Here is a 26018-nt window from a genome sequence, read left to right on the forward strand (position 1 = left end):
TGGTCAGTTTTGCTCTTTTGGCTCAGTTGGAGGAGTAAGTACAGGCTTTACAGGAACATGCTTAATAAAGGAAGCTCAGGTTAAGAGAGGTTCAGATGCATGACGATACAGAGGAAAGGCGCTGAAGGTACACATAGGGCAAGAGATCTCAAATACTGTATTCTTAAATATATTCTAGTAGTGTAGTATAGGCTAGTATATATACACAACTATATATATATATATATATATATATATATATATATATAGTGCATCCGGAAAGTATTCACAGCGCATCACTTTTTCCACATTTTTTTATGTTACAGCCTTATTCCAAAAAAATTCATTTGTTTTCCTCAGAATTCTACACACAACACCCCATAATGACAACGTGAAAAAAGTTTACTTAAGGTTTTTGCAAATTTATTAAAAATAAAAAAATTGAGAAAGCACATGTACATAAGTATTCACAGCCTTTGCCGTGAAGCTCGAAATTGAGCTCAGGTGCATCCTGTTTCCCCTGATCATCCTTGAGATGTTTCTGCAGCTTAATTGGAGTCTACCTGTGTTAAATTCAGTTGACTGGACATGATTTGGAAAGACACACACCTGTCTATATAAGGTCCCACAGTTGACAGTTCATGTCAGAGCACAAACCAAGCATGAAGTCAAAGGAATTGTCTGTAGACCCCCGAGACAGGATTGTCTCGAGGCACAAATCTGGGGAAGGTTACAGAAAAATTTCTGCTACTTTGATGGTCCCAATGAGCACAGTGGCCTCCATCATCTGTAAGTGGAAGAAGTTCAAAACCACCAGGACTCTTCCTAGAGCTGGCCGTCCAGAAGGACAACCATCTCTGCAGCAATCCACCAATCAGGCCTGTATGGTAGAGTGGCCAGACAGAAGCCACTCCTTAGTAAAAGGCACATGGCAGCCCACCTGGAGTTTGCCAAAAGGCACCTGAAGGACCCTCAGACCATGAGAAAAAAAATTCTCTGGTCTGATGAGACAAAGATTGAACTCTTTGGTGTGAATGCCAGGCGTCACGTTTGGAGGAAACCTGACACCATCCCTACAGTGAAGCATGGTGGTGGCAGCATCATGCTGTGGGGATGTTTTTCAGCGGCAGGGACTGGGAGACTAGTCAGGATAAAGGGAAAGATGACTGCAGCAATGTACAGAGACATCCTGGATGAAAACCTGCTCCAGAGCACTCTTGACCTCAGACTGGGGCGACGGTTCATTTTTCAGCTGGACAACGACCCTAAGCACACAGCCAAGATATCAATGGAGTGGCTTCAGGACAATTCTGTGAATGTACTTGAGTGGCCCAGCCAGAGCCCAGACTTGAATCCGATTGAACATCTCTGGAGAGATCTTAAAATGGCTGTGCACCAATGCTTCCCATCCAACCTGATGGAGCTTGAGAGGTGCTGCAAAGAGGAATGGGCGAAACTGGCCAAGGATAGGTGTGCCAAGCTTGTGGCATCATATTCAAAAAGACTTGAGGCTGTAATTGCTGCCAAAGGTGCATCGACAAAGTATTGAGCAAAGGCTGTGAGTACTTATGTACATGTGATTTCTCAGTTTTTTTATTTTTAATAAATTTGCAAAAACCTCAAGTAAACTTTTTTCACGTTGTCAGTATGGGGTGTATTGTGTAGAATTCTGAAGAAAAAAATGAATTTAATCCATTTTGGAATAAGGCTGTAAAGTGATGTGCTGTGAATACTTTCTGGATGCACTGTATATATATATATATATATATATATATATTAGTTGCAAAATGTTTGGGCACCCTTGCTTAAAATACCTGTTACTCTGAATAGTTAAGTGAGCAGAAGTTGAACTATTCACCAAAAGGCATAAAGTTAAAGATGAAATATTTCTCTTCAGCATTTTATTCAAGCATAGTGTATCATTTTTGCTTTGTACAATTGTTCAGTGAAAAAAGAAAATTGGCACCATGCAGAGGTTTTGGCACCCCAATATGTTTTAAGATCTCAGTTAACTTTTGCCAAGGTCTTATACCTTCATTAGCTCATTAGGGCTATGGCTTGTTCACGGTCATCGTTAGGAAACCCAAAGTGATGTAAATTGCAAAGATGCATCAATTCTCAGACTCCTCAAACCTTGTCCCAAACATCAGCAGCCATGGGCTCCACTAAGCAGCTGCTTAGCATTCTGAAACAATAACTGATACTCACAAAGCAGGTGAAGACTACAAGAAGATAGCAAAATGTTGTCAGGTAACTGTTTTCTTAGTTCGTAATGTTATTAAGAAATGTCAGTTAACAGGAATAGTGGAGGTCAAGTTGAGGTCTGGAAGACCAAGAAAACTTTCTGAAAGAACTGCTTGTTAGATTGCTACAAAGGGAAATACAAAACTCCCATTTGACTGCAAAAGACTTTCAGAAAGATTTATCAGACTCTGGAGTGGTGGTGCTCTGTTCTACTGTGCAGCGACAACTGAACAGATACGACCTTCATGGTAAAATTAGCAGAAGAAAACCTTTCCTGCATCCTAGGCACAAAATTCAGCACCTGAAGTTTGCAAATGAACATCTTAACAAGCCTGATGCATTTTGGAAACAAGTCCTGTGGACTGATGAAGCCAAAATAGAACTTTTCGGCCACAATGTGCAAAGGTATGTTTGGAGTAAAAAGGGCACTGAATTCCAGGAAAAGAACACGTTTCCAACTATTAAACATGGCGGTAGATTGATTAGGTTTTGGGCTTGTATTGTAGCCAGTGGCATAGGTAACATGTCCCTGGTAGAGGGAAGAATGGATTCAAATAAATACCAGCAAATTCTGGAAGCAAACATCACACCATCTGTTCAAAAGAGGATGGGTTCTACAACAAGATAACGATCTAAAACACACCTCAAAGTCTGCAATGGAAAACCTCAAGAGGTACAAGCTAGCAGTTTTTCCAAGACCTTCAGAGTCATTATCACCCACAAACCCGACATAAACGTCGTTGAAAATCTATGAATAAATCACAAAAGAGCAGTGCACGCAAGACGGCCCAAAAGTCTTCTAGAATGAGAAGCCTTTTAGAAGGATGAATGAGTGAAACTTACCCCAAGTAAGAACTGGAAGACTCTTGACTCAGTACAAAAAGAGTTTACAAGCTGAGAAAATTGCCAAAGGGGGTTTACTAAGTATTGACCATGCTGATTGCCCATACTTTTGCTTCAGGCCCTTTTCATTTTTTTGGTATTTTGTTCCTGTGAATAATAGAAATACAAATGTTGTTTTGTCTAAAGTATAAAAGAAATGTGTCATCTTTAAGTTTATGTCTTTCAGTAATCAGTTCATCTTCTGCTCACTTAACTATCCATGTATACAGTATTCATATATAGAGAAATATAAATGTGTCACACTTTGGATTCTGAGCTATACAAATAAAGTTGATAAACATGCCTTTTTAAAAGCACACTTTATTCATAAAGTACAAGCAGATTTTGAGTCCTTTAGCAACAAATAAAACGGAAGAAAATTTAACTAATCTTCAATCAAACTCGACTCCGTTACTATTCTCTCAGATTTAATAAAATTCAAAAGCATCTTTCTCAGAGCTGCCCTGCTAGAGAAAGCAGGGAACACTATGTTCGAGACTGAGCAGAAAAAAAACTGACCCTTTAGTATTAGAGCTCAATCCCTTGAGTGGGAGGCCTCTGACCTTTAATTGGGAAACCATGTCCCCTTGAGTAGAAAAGTAGCAGATCTTTAAATGGGGTACCTGAGTTCCCAGATGGAGATATCTCTGTAGATGCAATAAAATTTCCAGAGATAGTGCAGCACATTTTATTCTTAAAAGGCCTTCAGTATGTAAAACATTACCAGTCCTACCTTATGCTAATCCTGTTTATTTTTTTCTTTTTTGTTTTTTGTTTTTTTTTTAACAGTATTATGAAATGTCGTATGGTTTAAACATTGAGATGCACAAGCAGGTAAGTGATTTTTATAGGGAGTAAGAAAATATGAAATACTGGCTTGACCCCTTGCTAGCAAATCTAGGTTAAAATGTGTTTTTATGAAATCTAAGTTGAATGTATTTTTTATGACCGTTTAAACTGGATCAAGTTGCAGGAAATGTCTGTAAGGGGGAAAAATTATAATTATTGGCATTAAACATCCTCTGCCAATCCAATGAAACTGCAATTAGTATTTTTAGTTTATTATTTAGTATTTTTTGCAGCACAGTTAGGCAGTCCTGTATATCAGTTCTACAATCAGTCATTGTCTCCACGGGTTTTCCTCCTACATACCCAAAGCTGTGCATTTTAAGTAATTGTGAATTCCAGTGTGTCCCTCCCCTTTGTGAGGGCAGTTAGGTTTAGCCATGCACCAACTCCTCTCTCCATGGTTGGATTTCTGTATGTGCCAGTGTTGCCAAGGTAGACTTAAGCCCTTGTGCCCTTAAATTGGATTATTGAGGTTTAAGAATATTATGTTACTTAATACTTTTGTTAAATCATATCACTTCTGCTATTAAAATGTTTTTTCCAGATCCATTTTTGGGTTATATTTAATTGTACTCTTTATTTAATGTCTATTTTTATTCCTTTTGAAATAGGCCCCTGCAACCTAAATCAGTTTATGGGGTGGGAGTATTAATTATTTATTTATTTTCACCAGCTGCCTTCTACTACCACACCAGTGAAATTTACAGAGAGCCCACTTTCCCCTGAAGTAATTGCCAGCAGCCAAATAAATTGTACACAGAGGGTGTTGACATAGGAAATCAGAGGAGGCTGTTGTGTGTCATTTGTCACGCCTTTTTGACATTTATTAAATAAAAAGAAAGCATGAAAAAATTGTAGGTACTATCTTCCTGGGCAGTTTAAGAAATTGATGGGGACTTTTCATGATTACTTTCAGTAGAAATTCATCTTTGGAGTAGCACTCACACACATGCACACCCACACACCTATTTACCCTTTCATTACTCTAGCAGAGCTCATTTGCTGTTCATGTTCATCTTGTGGAGGCTTCAGCATAAAACTAGACAAATTCTTATGGCTCTGCTTTTAAATTCATGCTTTATAAATCGGTCTCATCACATTTGCCGCTTAATCTTTAACGTTTTGAATGTTTAACTTGTCAGAAAATAACTTCATATCCCCTTCTACATAAAAGTAAAACAAGCCAACAAAATGAAGATTGTCTGGGCTCCATTTCACCCTGACACTGAATTGTATTAATCAAGTTTGAAAATGTTACATTCTGTTATTTAGTAACAGATTTTTGACATTCTGCTGGCTGCAAAATTTCCACTTTCCTTGTCAAGACTGGAAGCAACAACCTATGTGTGAAATTCAAGCTACAGTCCTTAATAAAAGTGAAATTAATCGTGGTTTGCTATTTAGTATTTTTAAGGGCATGCACAATCTCAGGGCCATCCATCTGCTAAGTGTAGATTTTAAATTTTCCTGTTAATCATCTTTGGAAAGTACAGCTTCTCCCAACATCAATGATTATTTTCAAGAATCACTCATATTGGTGTAGCAGCCTGTATTAATATGGACAGTCTCATCCCTATTTATAAAGATGCAGGTGATGATGTCAACCTGAGCTTCCGGTTACACTAAGTGCAGCATCAAGACTTGTAGAATCCATCTCTTGCTGGTCTTCGCAGGCTCCGGAATGGAGATGCACAAGAAATCCAGCAGGATCGGCTCCTCTTCAAGAGGGGTTCTGACCATGACGTGGCATTCCCTAGACACCAGAATCATGTCCACAAGAGGTGCACTTAGTTCAAGGTTCTCGCACTGCACTGCACCTTCAAAAGACATGACTTCTAATAATGTGAGGTATGAAACAGGGAAACAGAAGGGTGTGTGTTAGTTTCCTGGCTCCTATCTAAAGTCTGTAGCGACCACAAGTCACTTGGATCCTTCCTGCTTTAAACAGTGATTTATTTATTTTATTTCAGTTAATCCAGGAATGCACCCAGCCTTGACTTGGCTCAGACACACTCATGCACAGAGACACATAATATAGCAATTTAATTAAATCAACATTAAAGAATGTATTAAAAAAAATAATGAGTGCAAAAAACAATTAACCAAAAAACACCTAAGCAGAAACGCAACAAAATAAACCCAATGGCGATAATTAATTAATTAAACCAACAAAATACTAGGCACTAAACAAACACACAGGACACAGTCTGGTTTTACCGATGCAGATGAAGATGGTGAGTGAAGTGAAATCCCCTGTGAACAACTCCTGAATTTAATGTGAAGTTTTGTCCTACTATGACAAAGTTCTTTAGTGAAGATTTGTAAAAGCGTGAAGCGCTCCAAAGATGAAGTCATTTTTCCAACTCAGATGAAACTACATTAACAAGCAGGCATAGGACAAGAACACAAATTCAGCAAAAACTAATCCTGAGGATAAATGCTATTGTAATCAAACTGACAGGTTAAAGCAATAAAAACTCCGTGCCTCTTCTTCTTCATCCAAGCAACCCTTTCACCTAGAGCCAAAGCTACCCCATTGTGCAATACTCCCTTGGCTCCTGGAAATTGAAATCCATTTTAAGTAGTGCTTCCTAACTTTGGTACCAATCATTTGCAGAGCAAAGGTATCATAGACCAGCTTAATTTGGTCACTGAGATCAGATCATTGAGAACTTGCTAACACCACCACCCACCATCTAAACCATGGCCTCATCATTGCACTTATAACACTTTTTCTTAACCCAAGCATTATAATAATATGCTAGTTATTTCCTAAGGAAATGCTTGGCTAAAACACAATTTATATATCATCATGCACAATAAGTTCAGTTGTTTCAATATTTCAGGAAGTGGCATGCTAGTAAGTTAAGTTCATTTTCTCAGGGTCTCAAAATGAGTCAGTGCAGGAAGTAGTTTTGATTTCTCTAGACTTTTACTTGTGTATATTAATGTGTCTGCACATAGTCATGTCTGTGAAAATTGTTCAAATGGTTAAGCACTTTTAATTTATATCATTTATGTTTAACATGTTGAGTGGCACTTTAAACACTTAAGGACACGTTAAGTGTACATTATCATAGTGTACATTATATTATTTTGAGCCTTTGTAGAGAATGACTAGGTGGGTACTAATTGTATAGGCACAAGAGGGCACTATTGGAAAAAAAATACAGCCCTGGCATTAGAAATATGTCCGGAGAGAATGGTGCTCTCAATGAGATGTTTAAAAAATAACTGTTCAGAATGTGCCCTGGAAGATTTTATTCTAGCAGCATAGTGATAGTAACAAATAGATGGCAAGAGAGGGCAGGCTACTGTGGCACTTCATGACTCTTTAAAGGAATACTTTGAGCAGAGTGATATATATTTTTATGTTTCTTACACTGTGTAGTTTGATGGACAAAAAAAAAATTTTAAGTTTCCATGTAGATTGGAGATGACAACATTTCTGGTATAATTGGAGTTTGTCATGACCAACAGTGGACAAAAGCAAATAATATAAAACTAGGCTCGTTATCTGTATCACATAATCCATATGTGTGTGTATATATACTGTAATATATATATATATATATATATATATATATATATAATGTATGTATGTGTGTGTATATATGTATGTAAGTATTACTTACAGAATGTAGTTTGCAGTCATGGCCAAGAATTTTTTTTTTTTTGTCTCATGTTTTCAGACAGACCAGATTTAACAAACTTTCTGATACTGTTGTTGTGTCACATAATCCACATATAAAGTCATCCAGTTGTACGCTCACAATGTTCCAAACACATTTATATTTACTAAGATATTGTTAAATAAACCACCTCCACAAAACACTCTTGTGCAGTGAAAATGGAAGGCACACATGCACAAACAAGCATTTGAATTGTAGAACCACCTCCCATTGTTATATTTATAGTCATATCTATGAGCAAAAACTGGAGTACCCCGGGATTATTTAGCAGCATCACTGAGTTGACCTTCTGCTTGTTGAACCATTTTGGGTCTGCAGAGGTAGGAGGCATATTCTCTTCCTGATAATGTTTTCACTTTATTTTACTGTTTAGTTTTACATGTCCTTCAGCATACGCTTTTTGTTAATGTCATTTTAAGGAAAATGTTAGCCATTGAATAAGCCATTACTGGACTAGACTCAAGACCACTGAATGAGGCAGGGAAATGAATCTTCAATTTAAATGCTCAGATGTGCTTGACTGTGCTCCATTTTGATTCATGACAGTGTTTTGCAGAAGTGTCATACCGTACCATTTTCTAAGCCCACTTAGTCCTGAGCAGGGTCACAGTGGGCTGGAGTCTATCCCAGCAAACATGGGGTGCAAGGTAGGAAAAAAACCTAGTTTTGCGTAAGTGGTTATCCAACACTATTTTAGTAAAAATATATGTGTTTGGGATATTATGAGCATACGAATGGATGACTTGACCTGTGGATTATGTAACATGAGAAACATGAGTTTTTTCATGACTTTTTTATATGCTTGGTGTTGTCCAGTTTTAATCCCCATAGATCCCAATAATTTCAGAAACGTTGTTATCTCTATTGTGCATGAAAACATGAAATTAAAAATTGATTTCAGCTTTGGCTACAAAGTGCATGGAGTAAGTAGCCTATTACAAATTTTTTGTTGAAGTATTTCTTCATCTGGAATCTGAAGTTTAGGGTTATTTGAATCCCTGGGGCCACCAGAGCAGGATGTTGGATTCCATCTCTCATTAATTTCCAGAATGTATTCCTGACTTTGGAAGTGTTTGTGGGGAAGATCCAAACAGTGATGACTGCCTAGACATTTCAAGCTCCTCCATGTCAGACCTTAAGGTGACCTTGGAGTCAAGAGTTTCATAGTTGGCAAGAGTCTGGTTGGCAGGGGGATGAAAGACTATAGTATCACAGGAAATGAGAAAAGTGGCTTTGTGTGGTACTAAGGAGGTTAGTGAAGCAGCCGCCTCGCCAAGTAGATAGCTTTATAAAGGGAGGTCAAGAAAGGCATCAAGATTTATTATTTTCTAGGTTTTTTGTATTCTTGTCATTCCCTTGAGTTCTACTGTATATGATTAATCTCTCTTAGAGTTCACTCTTATTTTGGGGTGGCTCAAGTGCGACTACTGTTGTTCACACACTGTAAAAGTTGTAATGATAAGGTATGCTATTAACTGTGCTATATTAAAGCTTATTGTTTGGAACAGCAACCTTAAGGTGTCAAGTCTAGTTCCTTAACTTTTAGACCACACTCCCTACACATTACAACATAATCACACAGAACCAAAGAGAAGAATTCATCCTGCTACTGTTTGTCTTTAGCTCCAGGCCAGTAAATCACATAGAACTGTCCCTGAACTCTCACTTTTTCTCTCCTTTTTGTATTTTCCCTGCAGGCAGAAATTGTGAAAAGATTAAATGGTATCTGCGCTCAAGTCCTGCCCTACCTGTCTCAAGAGGTAAGAAAGGGTCACCTCTTTGAACACATTGAAGGAGTAGGGCAGCTGTCTTGGGAAGGACAAATGCTTATTGCATTCATTAAAGCATTCCAGAGTGGCAGATGTGCATTCTGTTTATCTTTCGTGCCTTGCAGCAGACAGACTGTGTCTCCTGTACAGGGTATTTACAGTTGCTAAGCATTTCTCTCAGTATTCACAAGATAAGGTCAACATAGTTTGAGTCTTTCATACTAAGAGGGAAGACAGTTGTATGGTTATTAGGTTAATAAAGAGTCGGCAGACACTGGGCTTATTGTACTGTATGAGCAATAGGGTGGACATTTAGATCCTGGGCTGGTGCCAAATGAATGTTGGCTTATGTGCTTCTGGGAATAAATTTGATTATTTTGATAGGACAGGAGTTTGGCTTTAATGCAAGTATGAAATGCATACAGTATGAAGTTTTGTTAACACTAACTCTTCTGGCCCAGACCTAGAATTGTAGGTGAGGCTAGACCAAGTTGTTACTGCCTGAACACTTTAAAGACATGGTTTGAACACTTTTTTTTAGTCTCACACCCTGTTTCATTTATTTAATGGACTCACTCTGTTTTTTCCCCTCTTTTTACATAACAGCACCAACAGCAGGTCCTAGGAGCCATTGAGAGGGCCAAACAGGTGACTCCCCCAGAGATGAACTCCATCATTCGGGTATGCAAGCCTTTTTAGGATGAGTAGTGTGAAGAGTTTATTTCTTATACTGCATCACTTCTAAACTATTAATTTTGTTCACGTTCTTTTTTGCTTTATATGCAGCAGCAACTCCAGGCACACCAGTTGTCTCAGCTCCAGGGCCTGGCCTTGCCAATGACCCCTCTGCCTCTGGGCTTGACTCCTCCGACCCTGCCTGCTGTTACCAGCAGCTCAGGTCTGTTTTCGCTGTCCAGCATCCTAGCTTCACAAGCTCACTTGGCAAAGGAAGAGAAGACAGCACGTGATGGGGGTGATAGCCACCGAGACGAGGAAGGCGACAAATCAGATTAACATCCCTGCCCAAAGTGCAGCAGGGTGGCAGATTTTGCTCTTTCTCTCTCTCTTTCTATCTCAAGCTCTTTGTTTTTTTTTTCTTTATTGTTTCCCTTATACCTTTTTGTTTTGAATGGGCTGATGACACAGAAACAGCTGTATCTGGAGCAAGGGTGATATTTGCTGAAGCAGATTATAAATATTGTCCTCTCCATTCCCGTCAGGTACAAGCCTTGCAACTTCCACTTGTACTTTTGCTCTGGCATGGAACCACATCTTTAAGATGAAGTGTAAATCTTTTTTATATATTATTTTTGCCCAGTGTAAAAGTAAGTGGCATCGAAAAAGTTTGTTTGAATATTTGAAGGCTTTGCAATTTTTACCTACACATCTTTTCAAAATAGCCTGTCAGCTTGGATTGTAAAGCTGAAAGGATCAAAATTTTCCCATTTCCTTTTGTTTTCCTCTTAACTGATGATGATGATGTAAATGTTTAATTTGTTACTTTTAATGTTTATTCATTTTTGTTAATTTTTGTTGAGCCATTTATGACAAAAGTTAGAAAGTTTTGATTACAAAATTAGCCTCTGTGTGCTCTAAAACTAGATTATATAAAAAGAAACTCCAGCATGCAGTCGGCCGTTAATGCCATTAATGCATAACAACAAAAATGAGAAACTATGGGAAAAAAACTAAATCATCTTTCAGACTGTTTTTTGGACGTGCACCCTCCAGAGCATTTTGACATGGAAGTGTGTGAGCTGCATGGTGTAATGTGCTGGGATGCAGTGAAAGAGAAGGTAATGCCGCTGAACCGGCATATCGACCTCTAGCAAAATTTAATAGCAGGTATACTGATGTAATGACGCTCTGGTCAATCTCTAGCCCATACATGCCAGCGGGGTAAAATGAAATTAGAAGCTCCCAGATCTCAGTCAGGCTGCACATTGAGAGGAAATGGAAAATGTTACAATTTTCAGATAAACACTTTGCCCCCTATAATGCCAAAATGAACGCTACTACACATCCTATGGAACGCCATTAGTATTCTTTTAAGATACATATTTAATAAAAATGATATAATTATTGTTAGCAACCATGCACATTTATTGCAGACATTCATTTGCTATAGAACTTCTATAAGTGCTTCTTTTGTTTTTGTGCTACATAGAGCTCTTCCCATCATTTTGGTAGGGGCTCCTTGGGACCTCCATATTCTGTTTGCCTGCAGAATTTCTCATTTGTAATGTTTTGCTGCTTAAATGTCATCAGTCTGAGATTTCAAATTCAAACCTTGCTTTCATTTTTTTTTACTTTTAGTATTATTATGTATTTACTGCTTTAAATTCCCATCAGGCTTCTAAGTACCATACATTAATTCTTCTTCCAATATAAAAACAGTTGTACACCTGAGCTCTGTATCCTCTGAGAGATCCTCATTTATGTACACAGAAGTGAATAATCAGTAAATCATTCATTTATTCGCCCATTTTATGAACCTATTTTTCATTTGCAGGACTGTGGTAGTTGATGTCTATCTCAGCAACAGTAGACTCAAAGCAGGGAGCAGCCTGAGTAGGGATGGCAGTCCATCTATGAATCTGCTTTGGCTTTGAATTGTTTCAGCCAATCAGCTTGAAACTCTGCCTCTGACATCACAAATCAGGAAGTATATGGAAAAGAAATTAAAATCCCCCCAATTGTAGAAGAAAAAGAAGATCCTTCCTCATTCACATAAACATACACAAAATGCTATGAGCTTGGCCAAATAAATCTCTCATCATTTAAAATCTTAAGTAAACCGGTTTTGAGTGTAAGAAATGTAAATTCATTTGTCTCTCAGCACTGTATACCTTATTCATGATATCAGAGGCAAATTTTAAAGCTGATTGGTTAAAGGTGAATGACAGTCCTCTGACAACACCTTTTCAATGTTGTTCCGGGAGCAACAGAAACCCAACAATATCTGATCAACCACGGTCCATCATAAGGCACACCAACACTCACCTTCACCACCTGACTGTCGCAAGCCAGCCTCATGACAGAATTCATCCGAATACTGAATAAGTAAGGTGTTAAATAAACTCTGATATAGACAGCAACATTACACCTGCTACAAATAAGATTACAAAAACAATATAAGATTGAAAAACTTAGACTTATTAGTAGAATAACAATTTGAATATGCCTGTAGTTAATTTAATTATGTAATTTGGACAGGTTAATTCATACTTCCTCTTCTCTTTCTCATATCTAACCATAAATGTCTTGCTGAATAAAAAGTCTGTTGTATCCAACCCTCAGTATACTGAACCTCAGATCCCTTCAGCTTAGGCCCTAATCTGCAAGCAGGTCATCACATCAGAATGCTCTCTGAATTTCAACACTAATCGCCCTCCTTAGATGAAAATTCCATCATCTTTGGTAATACAATTCCATGCCTCCCTGAAGAAACTCCATTTTAGAAAGAAAAGCAGCACATCCCATTGGAATGAGGAAAATAATACAGAACGCTCTAAGCAGTCATTTTTAATTAACACAATTTTTTTTTCTTCAAATTCAACACTTTTGTGCCGCAAGGGTTTTAAATAAGGATTGATCAATGAGGTGGTTAATCTGCCCTTGTTTATTCAAAAGAAGAATAAAAGTGCTACCTGTTGGTGTTATGTTTTCATCAGCAGCATGTAGTGTTTAGTTTTAAAGCAGTGCATTCTCTCAAGCACCACCCCCCTTTCCATTTCCAACCCCCACCTCCACTCTGTATCCTGTCCTACTCCAATTGCCTGCTTGCCGCTTTCCTTTTAATTTCATCATGCTTTTGCTAAATAGCCTTTGAGACTGAAAGCCGAATTTCATACTGCTAGGCAAGTGGTTAGGGGGGGTTGCATATAAATAAAGACCCTCACATTACTATTACCTGTATGTATGCAAAAATAGTCCAGCCTGCCACATTTTCTGGGATATGCTGGGCATGGCTGAAAATGTCTTAAAAAATGAATGGGGGGTATTTTGGAATAGGTCATCCTAGTCAAAGCTGACATGTTTGTAACAAGTTGTGCTTCTGCCTAAACAAGGCAATAAAAATGCCGATATCCTCATCAATGTGTTAATGAAGCATCGTAATCTTTCAAGCTTTGTAACTTTTTTCTTTAATACTTTTTTGTGTTGTATGTATGTAAAACATTCAGTGTGTATTTGGCAAATGTATGTCATTTGTGTTTAAAACCAATACTATAGCTTGGTTTAAAAAAAAAATTAAAAACATCGAAAAAACATTTACTATAAAGAAATGACCAGTTCAGCAGTAAGGAAATATTTATGGTGCCTTACAAATAAAAAACAAATCAATGGAGGTACAGGTGGGTGGTCTTTTCTTAAAGACATAAGTTTTTTTCCACTATTACACTGTGAATGCAGTATTAAAGGTCTGATTTTCAAGTGAAAGAAAAATTCCTGGCAAGTCGGTTTCACCTACCAAACACAAAATGAAATTCAGTGTCAGTCCCAATGCTGAAGATGTTTGCAATGTAATGCTAGACATGTGACCATTCAGCCAGCTTTTGGTTTTGGTTGTAAGTGAGACCTCAGTTTTGGTTATGAAATTATTACAGGAAGAAGATGAAAATCTTTTAGCTGTTAAAATCTGTCAATAAGTGTTTGTCTTGCTTTTGCAGATCCTGGTCGGCAGCAACACCCCTTGTGTACTTTATTATTGTACGCTTTGTTGCAGTGAAAATGAAAATAACTTACAGCCCCCTCCGAAAGCATTTTGATGGCAAGTCCAATTCTTTGGTTTTTACTAAACATTGAAGACATTTGGGTTTGAGATCAAATGATAATTATGAGATGAGAGTTCAGATTGTTAGCTGTTATTTCCTGTTATTGAACCTACAGTATATGTGTTAAATAACATATAGAACATAGCACCTTTTGTAGCACTCGTTTTTTGTTGCTTGCTTTTGGGTTTTTTTTCCCCCTTCAGTCTCCTCTTGAAGAAGTGAAAAGCAAGTTCAGTTAGGTTAAGGTCTGGTGATTAGATTTGGCCAGTCTAAAACCTTCCACTTTTTCCCCCAGAGCAAGTCCTTTTTTGAAGTTGGTAACATGTTTGGGATCATTGTCTGGCCACATGATGAAGTTCCACCTTGTTTGGATGCATTTTTCTATAAACTTTCAGACAAAATGGTTATGTAGACTTCTGAATTAAGTTTGCTGCTACCATCAGTGAGTTAAACCATCAATAAAGATGATTGAGCCTGTTCCAGAATCAGCCTTGCAAAACCAAGCCGTGACACTATCCTCACCGGGCTTGACAGATGAGCTTGTATGTTTTGGATCATGTGCAGAACCCATGTTCCTCCACACTCTGGCATTCTCATCACTTTGGTAGAGGTTATCTTGGTCTTATCAGGTCTCATCAATACTTGTTCCTGTACTTTTCTCTGTACCTTTTTTTTCATCTTGTGGTATGGCCTCTGTAGTTCTGCTGTAAAGACTTCTTCAAACAGTGGATGGTGATACCTTTACCCCTGCCCTGTGTTGGTTGTTGATGATGTCACTAACTGTTGTGTTTCGGTTTTCTTCATGGCTTTCACAGTGTTTCTCATCATCAGCTGTTATTGTTTTGCTTGGCCAACCCATTTGATGCCTGTTGTTCCAGTGGTCTGACTTTTTCAGAATTTCTATATTGGCTATGCCCAATGTTTGTGCAATTCCTCAGATTGATTTTCCCTCTTTTGCTGAACTTCAAAACGACTTGCTTTCCTTCTGAAGACGGCTGTTTGGTTTTCATGTTGGTCTAACCTTTTTAACAACAAATGCATTTATTACAAGGAACATTCCAGGGTAAAGAAAAAAGTTCATATTCAGAGCTGTTTATTGTTTAAACAGTCAATCTAACCGGACACATCTGGGTAACAAAACACACCTGTCAGTCACATGTCCCTGTACTTTTGCTTGTCAAAAAAAAAAATAATGGGTGGTCTGTACAAGGTGTTAATACCACAAACTAAAAGCCGATGTTCTAAACTTTCATCTCATATTCATCTTTTGATCTCAAAACCAAATGTCTTCATTGTACAGCAAAAACAAGAGAATTTGCCTTGCCATTCCAATACTTTAGGAGAGGACTGTATATTTAAATTGAGAAAGTCTGTGGGAACATTTGTGTATTCTTAAATGCAGTGATGTTTGTGTGTCACCTTGTGTCTTGAAGTAGACGAAAGAGGCTTATAGTGCTACTCAGAAGTGCGCCTGCGTCGGTTTCAATCATATATTGCACACATGAACAAGTTTCTGTTTTTGATTGTGTGAATAAAAAAAAAAAATCATCAATTAGTCATCAATAATTTAATTTCTTTTTTCAACAACAAATTTCGTTGTGCCAGCCCTTCTTGTCAGGCTTTCTTCTATAATGTAAAAGTGTTCCTTTATAGCAGTGTTTTTATCCCTTTTTTGCAACCCAACTGTGACTTCTTGGGTGCTGTAGATGGTTAAGTGCTTAAGTGAAGAGAAAAAATCGGCCTTTGCTTTAATGTCTTAGGGAGGTACTAATATAAACTTAAGTCAGACAGACTTTTTTCTCTCACATACTTGGTATATGAAACCAATGACGTAATTCCAAGCATGTGCAGATTAAAACCAATTTTATACCATATGCTTCAGTTAAGGGAGCTACAAAATACAGACAGCAAACACCTTGCAACATCACCTACTCCATCTTCCAATTCTGTGTAATACTCAGAAAATTTAGCCCAAAAACCTGAACCAAACAGAAAAGTTAAAAGCACATACAACCCACAACTTCTGAGGTATCGATTTACTGCTACTGTGAGTCATTGAGCAGTATGAGGCTTTCCAAATCATTAAGGTCTTTGGAAACAGAGCACAGTACTTACAGAAGTACATCCATTTGATTGAAAAAAAAATTCTTGAGGCTTCACAAAAAAAACATTTCTGCACACTTATACAGTAAACCAGCAGGCACTCCATCTATCATGTCTTGTTGCACATTGAATTGCCAAAAATTACAAAGCATTGCAGAACAGCTCATTTTGCCTTGTGAAATAGATTTGTGCTCTAAAACTTTAGATGAGTGAGCTACCAATAAATTACAAAAATATTACTGTCTGTACGTACCCCAGATTTTGAAAACTAAGTAAGTTTTTTTCCATTTAAAAGACAAGAGGGCACTAAATTTCATTAAATATTATAATTTTATATTAATATATCTAATATTATCTACTCATATATATATATATATATATATATATATATATATATATATATATATATATATATATATATATATATATATATATATATAAAATCCTAAACCTAAAAGTGCAATGATTTTATGTCCCGTTTTTTGTCACGCTTTAAATCAGGCTTATTTTAAAACTTACATATATATGTATGGTATCATTCTTTTCAGAATTTATCAAACTTTAATGTGATATTGTTAGATTTTTAGATTGTTACTCCATTTTTAAATTATAAACTAAAATATCAAGAAAGTCCTGCATCGAGCATAGTGGACTTCAGTTTAATGGGAATACTCCAATCAGTAAGAGAGTAAATATTTTATTCTCCGTTAAATAATTTTTTTTTTTTTTTTTTTTTTTTTTTTTTTTTACATATTTATAGAATTTTGTCTGGGGGTTTGGTGGCGAAGGCGCAGGGCGGGTTGGGCACCGAAGGTGCCGGGAGGCTTGCCCACCTAGTATTATATATTATATTCAATACTCCTTTGTCAGGTTATTTTTATTATGTGCACCGTATTTTCATATTGAATATGTATTGTAAATGAGTGAAACAGATACAAAAAAGATTTGGGGATCCTTCCCATGTATTGTAGGAGAGAGTAGTCTTTTGAGACTGATGTCGGTCTTTTAACTGCTAAACAACAAAAGACAAACAAGTTGAGTTAATGGACTGGTTTTATATTGTGACAGCATGAAGTCGGAAGTGATGTCATCAGGATGGGACGGAAGTGGAGAAAAGAATGGGTTATTCTTCTGCTGGTCTGTAGAAAGAAGAGAAAAGGCATTACCGTATATACTCATGTTTAAGTTCTCCCGCGGATAAGTCGCGGTTTTATTTTACAGTACAATTTCACGTTTTTTATAATGTCGGTTGTATAAGTCGAATGCGGAAAACTCACAATATTTATCCAAGAGCTTATGATATGCTAACGCCCTACCTGAGAAAGTAACCACGGAGCACACTGCCTTTTTTTTTTTTTCCAATGTATTGTGCCTACATGACCACACAGTAATACCCAAACTATTCCGAAGCGACGTTTGCACTGTTTTGTGTTTTTCATATCTCACACCCTCATACACCTTTGTTGTAAGAGAATCCATTCTCTACGGTGGAACATTCAATCAGAAGAAAATATGAAGTTGGTTTTAAATTAAAAATCGTTGAAGTGCCGAAAGAAATTGGTAACTGCGCTGCTGCAACAAAATTTGAAGTGTCTGAGAAACTGGTGTGAGATTGAAGGAAGCAAGAAGATGTAAAAAAAAAAAAATTAAGTGTATTTTTGAACGGGCGTCTACAGTAAGTCGGTGTCTAATTTTATGGTTGATTTTTCAGGTTTCAAGACCAGACTTATACGCAAGTATATACGGTAATTCTCATAACCAACCCTTTTACTATCGTGTTACTGTCCTGAATTGGACCCTTTGGCTGACCCCTAAGTGCGCACGTGTGTGAAATTATTTATTGTTTCTTGTTAATGTGTGTCATCCGAGGGACAATGCCGGCTAGTTTACATAAAAATTACCATTAATAAATTGTTCATCACTGAACAAAAATAATTAAAAATGGTTCACAAGGCCAAACAGGTTGAAAGCTACTTCTTTTTAGAAGGATGAATAATGTTGTAAAGGGCACCATACAAGAAGTATATATATATATATATATATATATATATATATATATATATATATATATATATATATATATATATATATGTAGTATGTGTGTGTGTGTGTATTATAGCATGTAGTTTGCAGTCATGGGAAAGAAAATTTTTTTGTCATGTTTGCAGACAACAAGTTTAACAAATTTTCTGATACTGTTATTTGTTGTGTCACTTAATCCACATATCACGTCATCCAATCATATGCTCACCACATCCCTAATACATTTAATTTTGCAAAAATATTGTTAAATTAACCACCTCTGCAAAATGATCTTGTGAACAAAAATAGAACATAGTCAGAATCAATTGAGCCTTTAAATTGTAAACCACCCTGTCATTCCAGTGGGTAGCTCAGGAATATTTAGCAGCAGTCTGTGAACCTGCATGGGTGGCTTGACCTTCTGCTTGTTAAAGCATCTCAGATATGCAAAGTACAAGGCATATTTCCTTGTTGATAATGTTTTCACTTGCTTTTCTTTAACTTTTAATCTTTAGTTTTGCGTGTCTCTCAGTGCATGCTGTTTGTTGATATCACACAAGTGCAATATTAGCCAATGAATAATCTGTTATTGGGCTTGAACTCCTATCCAATAGATCAAACGGACAGGTAGGTCTACAGTTTAAATGGAAGTGGTTTATTTAACAACAGTTTAGCAAAAATGCATGAGTTTGGGATGTTGTCAGGTCGTCCAGTCGTATGTTTACATGTGAAGTATGTGACACAAGTAATGCAAGATTTTTCCTTCAAACTTTTTTATATTGTTTGCTACCAGCCTGTATTGATCATCAATAGACACTTCTATCAGGGACTTGGGTATCTCCATTCTGCTTGAAAACATAAGATTAAAAGTCTTTCTAGGCCATCACTACAATTTACTTGGGATAAGTAACGTTTTAAAATTTTTGGGTGAAGTATTCATTTTATCTTTCCCATAGTTCAGTTGCTTATTCACCAAGCATTTGTTACCCACACAGGAGAATGTCCTATTACATTGTCTTGCAATGCTGACATCAAGGTCGAGGAACTTGTGTACCAGATATACCCTCTGAGAGCTTCTCTCTGCCGAAGTGTTTATATCAGTGTTCAATTACTGACCATCAGTGTGCCTCATCTGTGTGGGACTGCACTCTCCATGTGACTCCTGTATTCAAAACTCATCTCATCTGTTTGGAAGAGCACTGTTGAGTTGTATGAACAGTGCTGTTTTTCTGCTTTGTTCTTTGTAAAACAAAGTAACAATTTTGTGCGAGTCACCATTGTCTATCAATGGGCTGAATTGAGGAACTGTAGAACTTGTTATATGTGCTGGCCTTAGCTTCTATTAGTAACCTGTGTTTTGAACACAAATTAATGCTTTACCTGCAATCAAATGTAGGTGATGGTTTAAAAAATAATTAGCACTAATGGTAGAATTAATGTGAATACCCAGTAGTTTTTACATTTATTAGCTGGAGTTTGTGATCTTTGAAAACTAATTCTTTTCATGTGTGACCCATGATGGCCCGTCTACTGTGTTATTAATGGAAGTGCTAATTTTCCCAGATCAATACATGCATGTTTCTGAGGTGGAGCCGGAGAAACTCACCTTATCAATTCCCCATCATTGCATTTGTTTTTCTACTCTTCGTACTGTAAAGATTCATCTTCTTGGAGGCTTGCTTTCCCCAGGTCCCAATGCAATTTCACAGAAGAACAATCATTGAATATTAGTTGAGAGGTACAATAAAGCTTTAATAATGATTTCACAAAAAAGAGAAGCTTGACACCACTCTTGGAATTCTTCTAACGGTTTTTTATGTTTTAATAAGCTTTCTACTGACACTAATTATTGCTGGAGGATAATCCCCCATCCTCTCTTGTGTGCATCTGTCAAGAGTTGCATTCCAGTGCCACTCGCTTCTGCCACAAGGTGGCACTCTAGATCTGTCTACATTTGAACCCATCGTGTGAGCTAAAGGGACGGGCCCGCTCTGCCGTTGCCTTGAAATCGATTGCAAATTGCTTTTTTTTTCCTTACATTAGTTGCAAATTTCAGCACTTATGTGGAGATGTAAAGCACAGCAGGAGAGGACGATGATCTTGTGTTTAGTTTTGTGCTGAACTGAAACTCTAGGCAGGCAGTACCTCTGGACAGAGGTGGTATAACGAAGGGCAAAGGCACTGGACATTAAAGTACAAGGTAGGAAACCCCCTGAGAGAGTCGCTTGCAGTTGTGTGAAAAAATAACTACACCCCGTGAAATGTTTCGTTTTTTAACAGAAGTGGGCATATCAAGATTTCATCTTCATTTAAACAATATCTGTAGATATTGGTGATATAACAAACATCATGCCACATTTATATTTTGTAGCCCAGTGTATAATTTAAATAAACATAAATGCAAATTTTACATGTAGAAAAAAAGTCCACTTCTGTTCGTCACTACCTCAGATCAGAATCAGGTGCATCAGATCAGGTACAAAAGATCAGAACATCTTTAGGGTATTTGTTCTGAAGCAGTCGTATTTAAATTTCAGACATTTAGTTGGGTTTGCTCTTTATTGTGTTACGAGACCTTCAGAACACTTATAGATGCCTGTGAGTCTGGGGAGGGATTTAAAAAGATCTCTGAATAACTAGAAATGTACAATTCCACTGTCCAGACAATCATTTACAAGTGGAGAAGATTTCAAACAACTGTTGACTTGGCCAGGCCAGGCCACCCCAGTAAGTTCAGCTTTAGAACAGAACATGAGAAACTGAAAGAAGCCGTGACTTTTCATCACGGGACTTACACAGTCGCTGTTGATGTTAAAGTGTGAGCATCTTCCATTAGAAAGAGTCCTCACAGATGAGATCGACATGGGAGGTGTGCCAAGAGGAAACCTTTGCTGTCGAAAGAACATCAAGGCAAGACTAACATTTACCCAATGAAGACCTGGGGTCTCATTTAAAAAACTTAGTATGCGCATGTCTGATAAAAAAACAGGAAAATGCATCCATCAAAAAAAAGAAATCACATTTATAAAACCTGAATTGTGCTCATTTCTACATGATTTTCTCTTGGAAATCATAAAATCACATCATAAATATGCTCGAACAGCACCCTGAAACGGCCAAACATGGAGCATGCTAATCACCCTTATGCATATGCAATCACAATGCTGCAGAACGCCACTGGCTGGTAGAGCAGCCGCTCCCTCCTGGCACATCAAGAACTCCCCCCAGCAGTATCTGGCTGTGCTCCACATATGAGGGCGCAAGATCATCCGTGTCATTCTAGCACCTCTGTGCGTTCAGAGTGTCCAAGAAAGGCGTATGAAGCCAGCGTCCGAGCAGGTAGCTGCTGTCATCTGGCACATGTAATGATGGGATTGCTGTTACAATGAATAGTGCAGGCCATATGAAATCCTGAGGGTTCAGCTAGTTATTACATTACCTTCACGTCTGCCAAAGCTACTTTGCTTCACAATCATCACGCACAGCATCATCACTCCCAATACTTCTGCCAAAGTAGGCCAGTAAGACATGACGTTTATCACTTTGATCACAGATGACATTCATTAACGTACCTGCTTATGATTAACAAAAGCAGCTTCATTCTGACCAGGTGTCCCTATTGCAATATGATTGCAGAAATTGCTCTGATTATGTTAGGAGAACTAGACACAGTTGCATTTTTATTTTGTACATACTGTATATTTTATGTGTGTACACCTACACCATACGAAAACTGAATGCAGTGCCTCACTGGTCAGTTAGTGGCTTCCAGCACAACAGGCATGATGGCGTGGAGCAAGGCTGAGATATTCCTGACTTGTCTGCCAGTTCTCTGAAATGTGACAACAGGTAGTTGATATAAACTGAAGAAAAACCAAGAAAGTTCTTTAGTGCAAACATGCTGCATTGGCCCTGAATAAAAGGAAACTAATAAGAGTCTAAACTTTATATTCATCATTCGGAAAACTAATATATTAGTCATGTCAACACACATTTTAATAATGGCTCTGTGCAAGTCATCATTTAGCTGGTTTGACTCCATTTCCCTACTTGATTAAGGTTATTGTCATTCCCCAGTTTCTCTGAAATGCTGTGTTCGTGTGGGTCAAAGTTGCCCTAAATAATCATGTTCGCCCTATCAAGTTTTCTTTTATAAATCCCGATGTTTGAGTGGGAAGATGCATATGCAGATTTCAAGCCTTGTTTTTTTTTTTTGTGTGTATGCAAGCTTTATAAGTGAGGCCCATGGACTTCTGGAACAATGTGTACCGGACAGAAGTGGCAAAGAGTTCTTTGGCCACAGTACCAGAAGACATGTTTGGAGAAAGTGAGAATTTGACCAGAAGAACTTGATACCAACTGGTTTTCTGTAGCAGGGCCTGAGGAACTCGCCATCATAAAATCCACTGTGAATTCTTTCTTTGTATCAGAGAGTGCTTGAGGACAATATGGGAACATCAGTCAGAAGACTGAAGCTCAGCCAAAAGAGGACCTTGCAACATGACAGTGACCCTAAACATTATCAGTAAATCCATGGCTGAAAAGGAAGAAATGGAGGCTTCTGGAATGGCCAAGTTAAAGCCCAGATTGGAATTCCATCAAGATTCTGAGGAGGGGGGATTTTGAATGGGCTAAGACAGGTAAAAGAATTCTACATGGAGGAGTGGGAAAAATTTCCTCCCAGTTGATGTTGTTGGACAGTTAGAGGAATCGCCGACTTAAGGGGGCATCACCATCTACTAGAGCAGTGGTCTCAAACTCCAGTCCTGGAGGACCCCAATGACTGCAGGTTTTCATTCTAACCCTTTTCTTAATTAATGGCCTGTTTTTGCTGCTATTGATCTTCTTTTGACTTAATTTGAATTGACTTGTGCTTGAAGACTTGGACCCCCTTAATTGTTTCTCATTCTTTGATTAGCTTCCAAACAGTAATGAGACACAAAAAGAAGCCAAAACATGGCCAGCAAACTGTGTTCATCATACAATATCTGAAAATAAAGAAAGATGAAGGTCTCATCAGGAATTTTGATCTGCTCAGGTCCCCAACACATTTTAACAGTGCTGCTCTTAGAAAAGAGAAAATTAACAATTTCAGAAATGTCTGCCATTTCACAATGAGAGCAGCAACAAGTCATGGAATTAAAGAACGGGTTTAATTAACGATAATGATCGGCGCCACTTGGAGTGAAATTGGTTGGAGTTTGAGCCCTGACTTAGTCGGTCTTCTGTTGGCTCACACATTTCATTTCTGTTTGGGTGCCATTTAAGGAAAGACATGAAGCAATTCAGAGGAACAAATCATAAAAAACAAGTTGATTAAAATGATAGGAAAAAGAGTTGATTAGCAGCAAAGACTCATCACCAATTAAGAAAAGGTTAGAATGAAAACCTGTAGCCCACCAGGACTGGAGTCTGAGACCACTGTACTAGAGTAGGGGTCACCAGCCCCAGTCCTGGACGACCACCGTGGTTGCAGATTTTCATTCTAGCCCTTTATAATAATAATAATACATTTTATTTATATAGCGCCTTTCCCATGCTCAAGGCACTTACAGAATATAATAAAGAACGGCAGTGTATACAGTATATAGCATTGTACAAACCAGATAAATAAATAAAGAAGATTAAGACAGTGAATTCTGAAAAAAAAACAGACAACATAATTGATGGTCTAGCAGACACACATACAGGTTATATGAGCATCTTGACATAGAGGTAAACTGAGAAAGGGGTAATAAAATCAAGTTGAGCTAAAAGCCTTCCTGAACAGATGAGTTTTGAGTTGTTTTTTAAAAGAATTCATGGAGTCAGCTGACCTGATTAATTTCGGTAGGTCATTCCAGAGTCTGGGCGCTATACAGCTGAAGGCCCTGTCACCCATGGAGTGTAGATTAGTGTGGGGCACAACAAGACTACCAGAATCAGAGGACCTTAGTGGGCGGACAGGCACATAGTGATGGAGGAGGTCACTGATGTAGTTTGGCGCAAGGTTATTTAAGGCTTTGTAGGTTATTAGGATTTTATATTCGATTCTGTAAGACACAGGGAGCCAGTGAAGATGGAGCAGGATGGGTGTGATGTGCTCGCTGCTGCTGGTTCGAGTAAGGACTCTTGCAGCTGAGTTTTGAATAAGCTGGAGCTGTGATATAAGATTAGAAGGGGCACCTGCCAGCAGGGAATTACAATAATCGATGCAGGATGTGATAAAAGCATGGACAAGTTTCTCAGCATTAGAGAAGGAGAGGAAGGAGCGAACACGGGATATGTTACGGAGGTGAAAGTAAGAAAGTTTCTTAATGTGATTTATGTGGGCGGAATAAGAGAGGGAGGAATCAAAAATGACACCAAGATTTTTTACAGTAGAGGCAGGTCTGATGAGATCACCGCCAAGATAGACTGGGAAGGAGCACATTTTATTAAGTTGCATTTTAGTCCCAGTTTGCAGGAGTTCAGTTTTATTGCAATTTAATTTTAAAGAGTTCTGCTCCATCCAGGTTTTAATTTCACTAAGGCAGGTTGTGAGCTGAGAAAGCTCTGATGAAGTTCCACTTTTAACATTGAAGTAGAGTTGAGTCATCTGCATAAAAATGATAACCCAGTCCATAGCTACGGATAATATGGCCAAGGGGAAGCATGTAAATACAGAAAAGCAGAGGACCGAGGACAGAGCCTTTAGGGACTCCTCGTGTGACTGGTGCTGAGCTGGATCTGCTGTTGCCAAGACTAAAACTTTTGCCTATCAGTCAGATAGGACTTGAACCACTGGAGGGCAGTGCCAGAGATACCCAGCATGTTCTCCATTCTGGACAGTAGAATGTCATGTCTGACAGTGTCAAATGCTGCACTGAGGTCTAACAGAATTAATATGCTGGTTTGTCCAGAGTCTGCTGCCATAAGCAAATCATTGGTTACCCGTAGCAGAGCAGTTTATATTTAATGAGTGCCCTGTTTGTGCTTCTAATTAACTTCTTGTGAATTCATTTTAATTGAATTGTTTTTTTAAGATTTGTTCCCCTGAATTTCTTCATCATTCCTCTAAATTGTTTCATTTCTTTCCTTAAGTGTCACCCAAACAGAAATGAAATGTGAAGTGAGGGAGCCAACAGAAGACAAACTAAGTCAGGGCCTCAAACTCCAACCAGCTGCTTAATTAGGCACAGAGTCTTTAATTCCATGGCTTCTTGCTGTTCTCGTGGTGCAATAGCAGACATTTCTGAAGTTGTTGATTTTCTCTTTTCTAAGAGCAGCACTTCTAAAATGTGTTGGGGACCTGAGCAGATCAAAATTCCTGAGACCTTCATCTTTCTTTATTTTCAGATATTGTATGAAGGACACCAGTTGTTTTGGCTCATTTTGTGTCTCATTATTATTTGGCTGCAAATTAAGGAAAAAGAAACAATTAAGGGGTCCAAGTCTTCACGAGCAAGTCAATTAAAATTAATTCAAAAGAAGTTAGTTAGCAGCACAAACTGGTCACCAATTAAGAAAAAGGTTAGAATGAAAACCTGCAGCCACTGCGGCCCTCCAGGACTGGAGTCTGAGACCACTGTACTAGAGCAACGGTTGTGCTTACTTGTTGCACAGATTTAAATGGCGTATCTTTTAGTTATTCTTTGAATAAATTATAGCAAAGTCAGATTTCCTTTATCGCCTTTATCTAAAGGTACTGTTTAAATAATGATCAAATCTTGATTATGTCCACA

At 37.9% G+C, this 26018-nt stretch overlaps 1 protein-coding gene across 2 annotated transcripts in view; it reads left to right on the forward strand.

Moving 5' to 3' along the window:
• Positions 1-13763, forward strand: part of LOC114662753 (TLE family member 5-like) — a 169802-nt gene extending 156039 nt beyond the window's left edge. Inside the window, exons 4-7 of one of the 2 annotated variants that reach the window (XM_028816402.2) lie at positions 3895-3939; positions 9344-9406; positions 10022-10096; positions 10202-13763. In XM_028816402.2, the coding sequence (XP_028672235.1) occupies positions 3895-3939; positions 9344-9406; positions 10022-10096; positions 10202-10429 (411 nt within the window). In that variant the 3' untranslated portion in view covers positions 10430-13763. The remainder of the gene's footprint in view (positions 1-3894; positions 3940-9343; positions 9407-10021; positions 10097-10201) is intronic. The other variant, XM_028816403.2, reaches the window with a different exon arrangement.
• The last annotated feature ends 12255 nt before the right edge of the window (positions 13764-26018 follow it).

This window comes from Erpetoichthys calabaricus, chromosome 12 (genome assembly GCF_900747795.2).
Source record: "Erpetoichthys calabaricus chromosome 12, fErpCal1.3, whole genome shotgun sequence".
Classification (NCBI taxonomy): domain Eukaryota; kingdom Metazoa; phylum Chordata; class Cladistia; order Polypteriformes; family Polypteridae; genus Erpetoichthys; species Erpetoichthys calabaricus.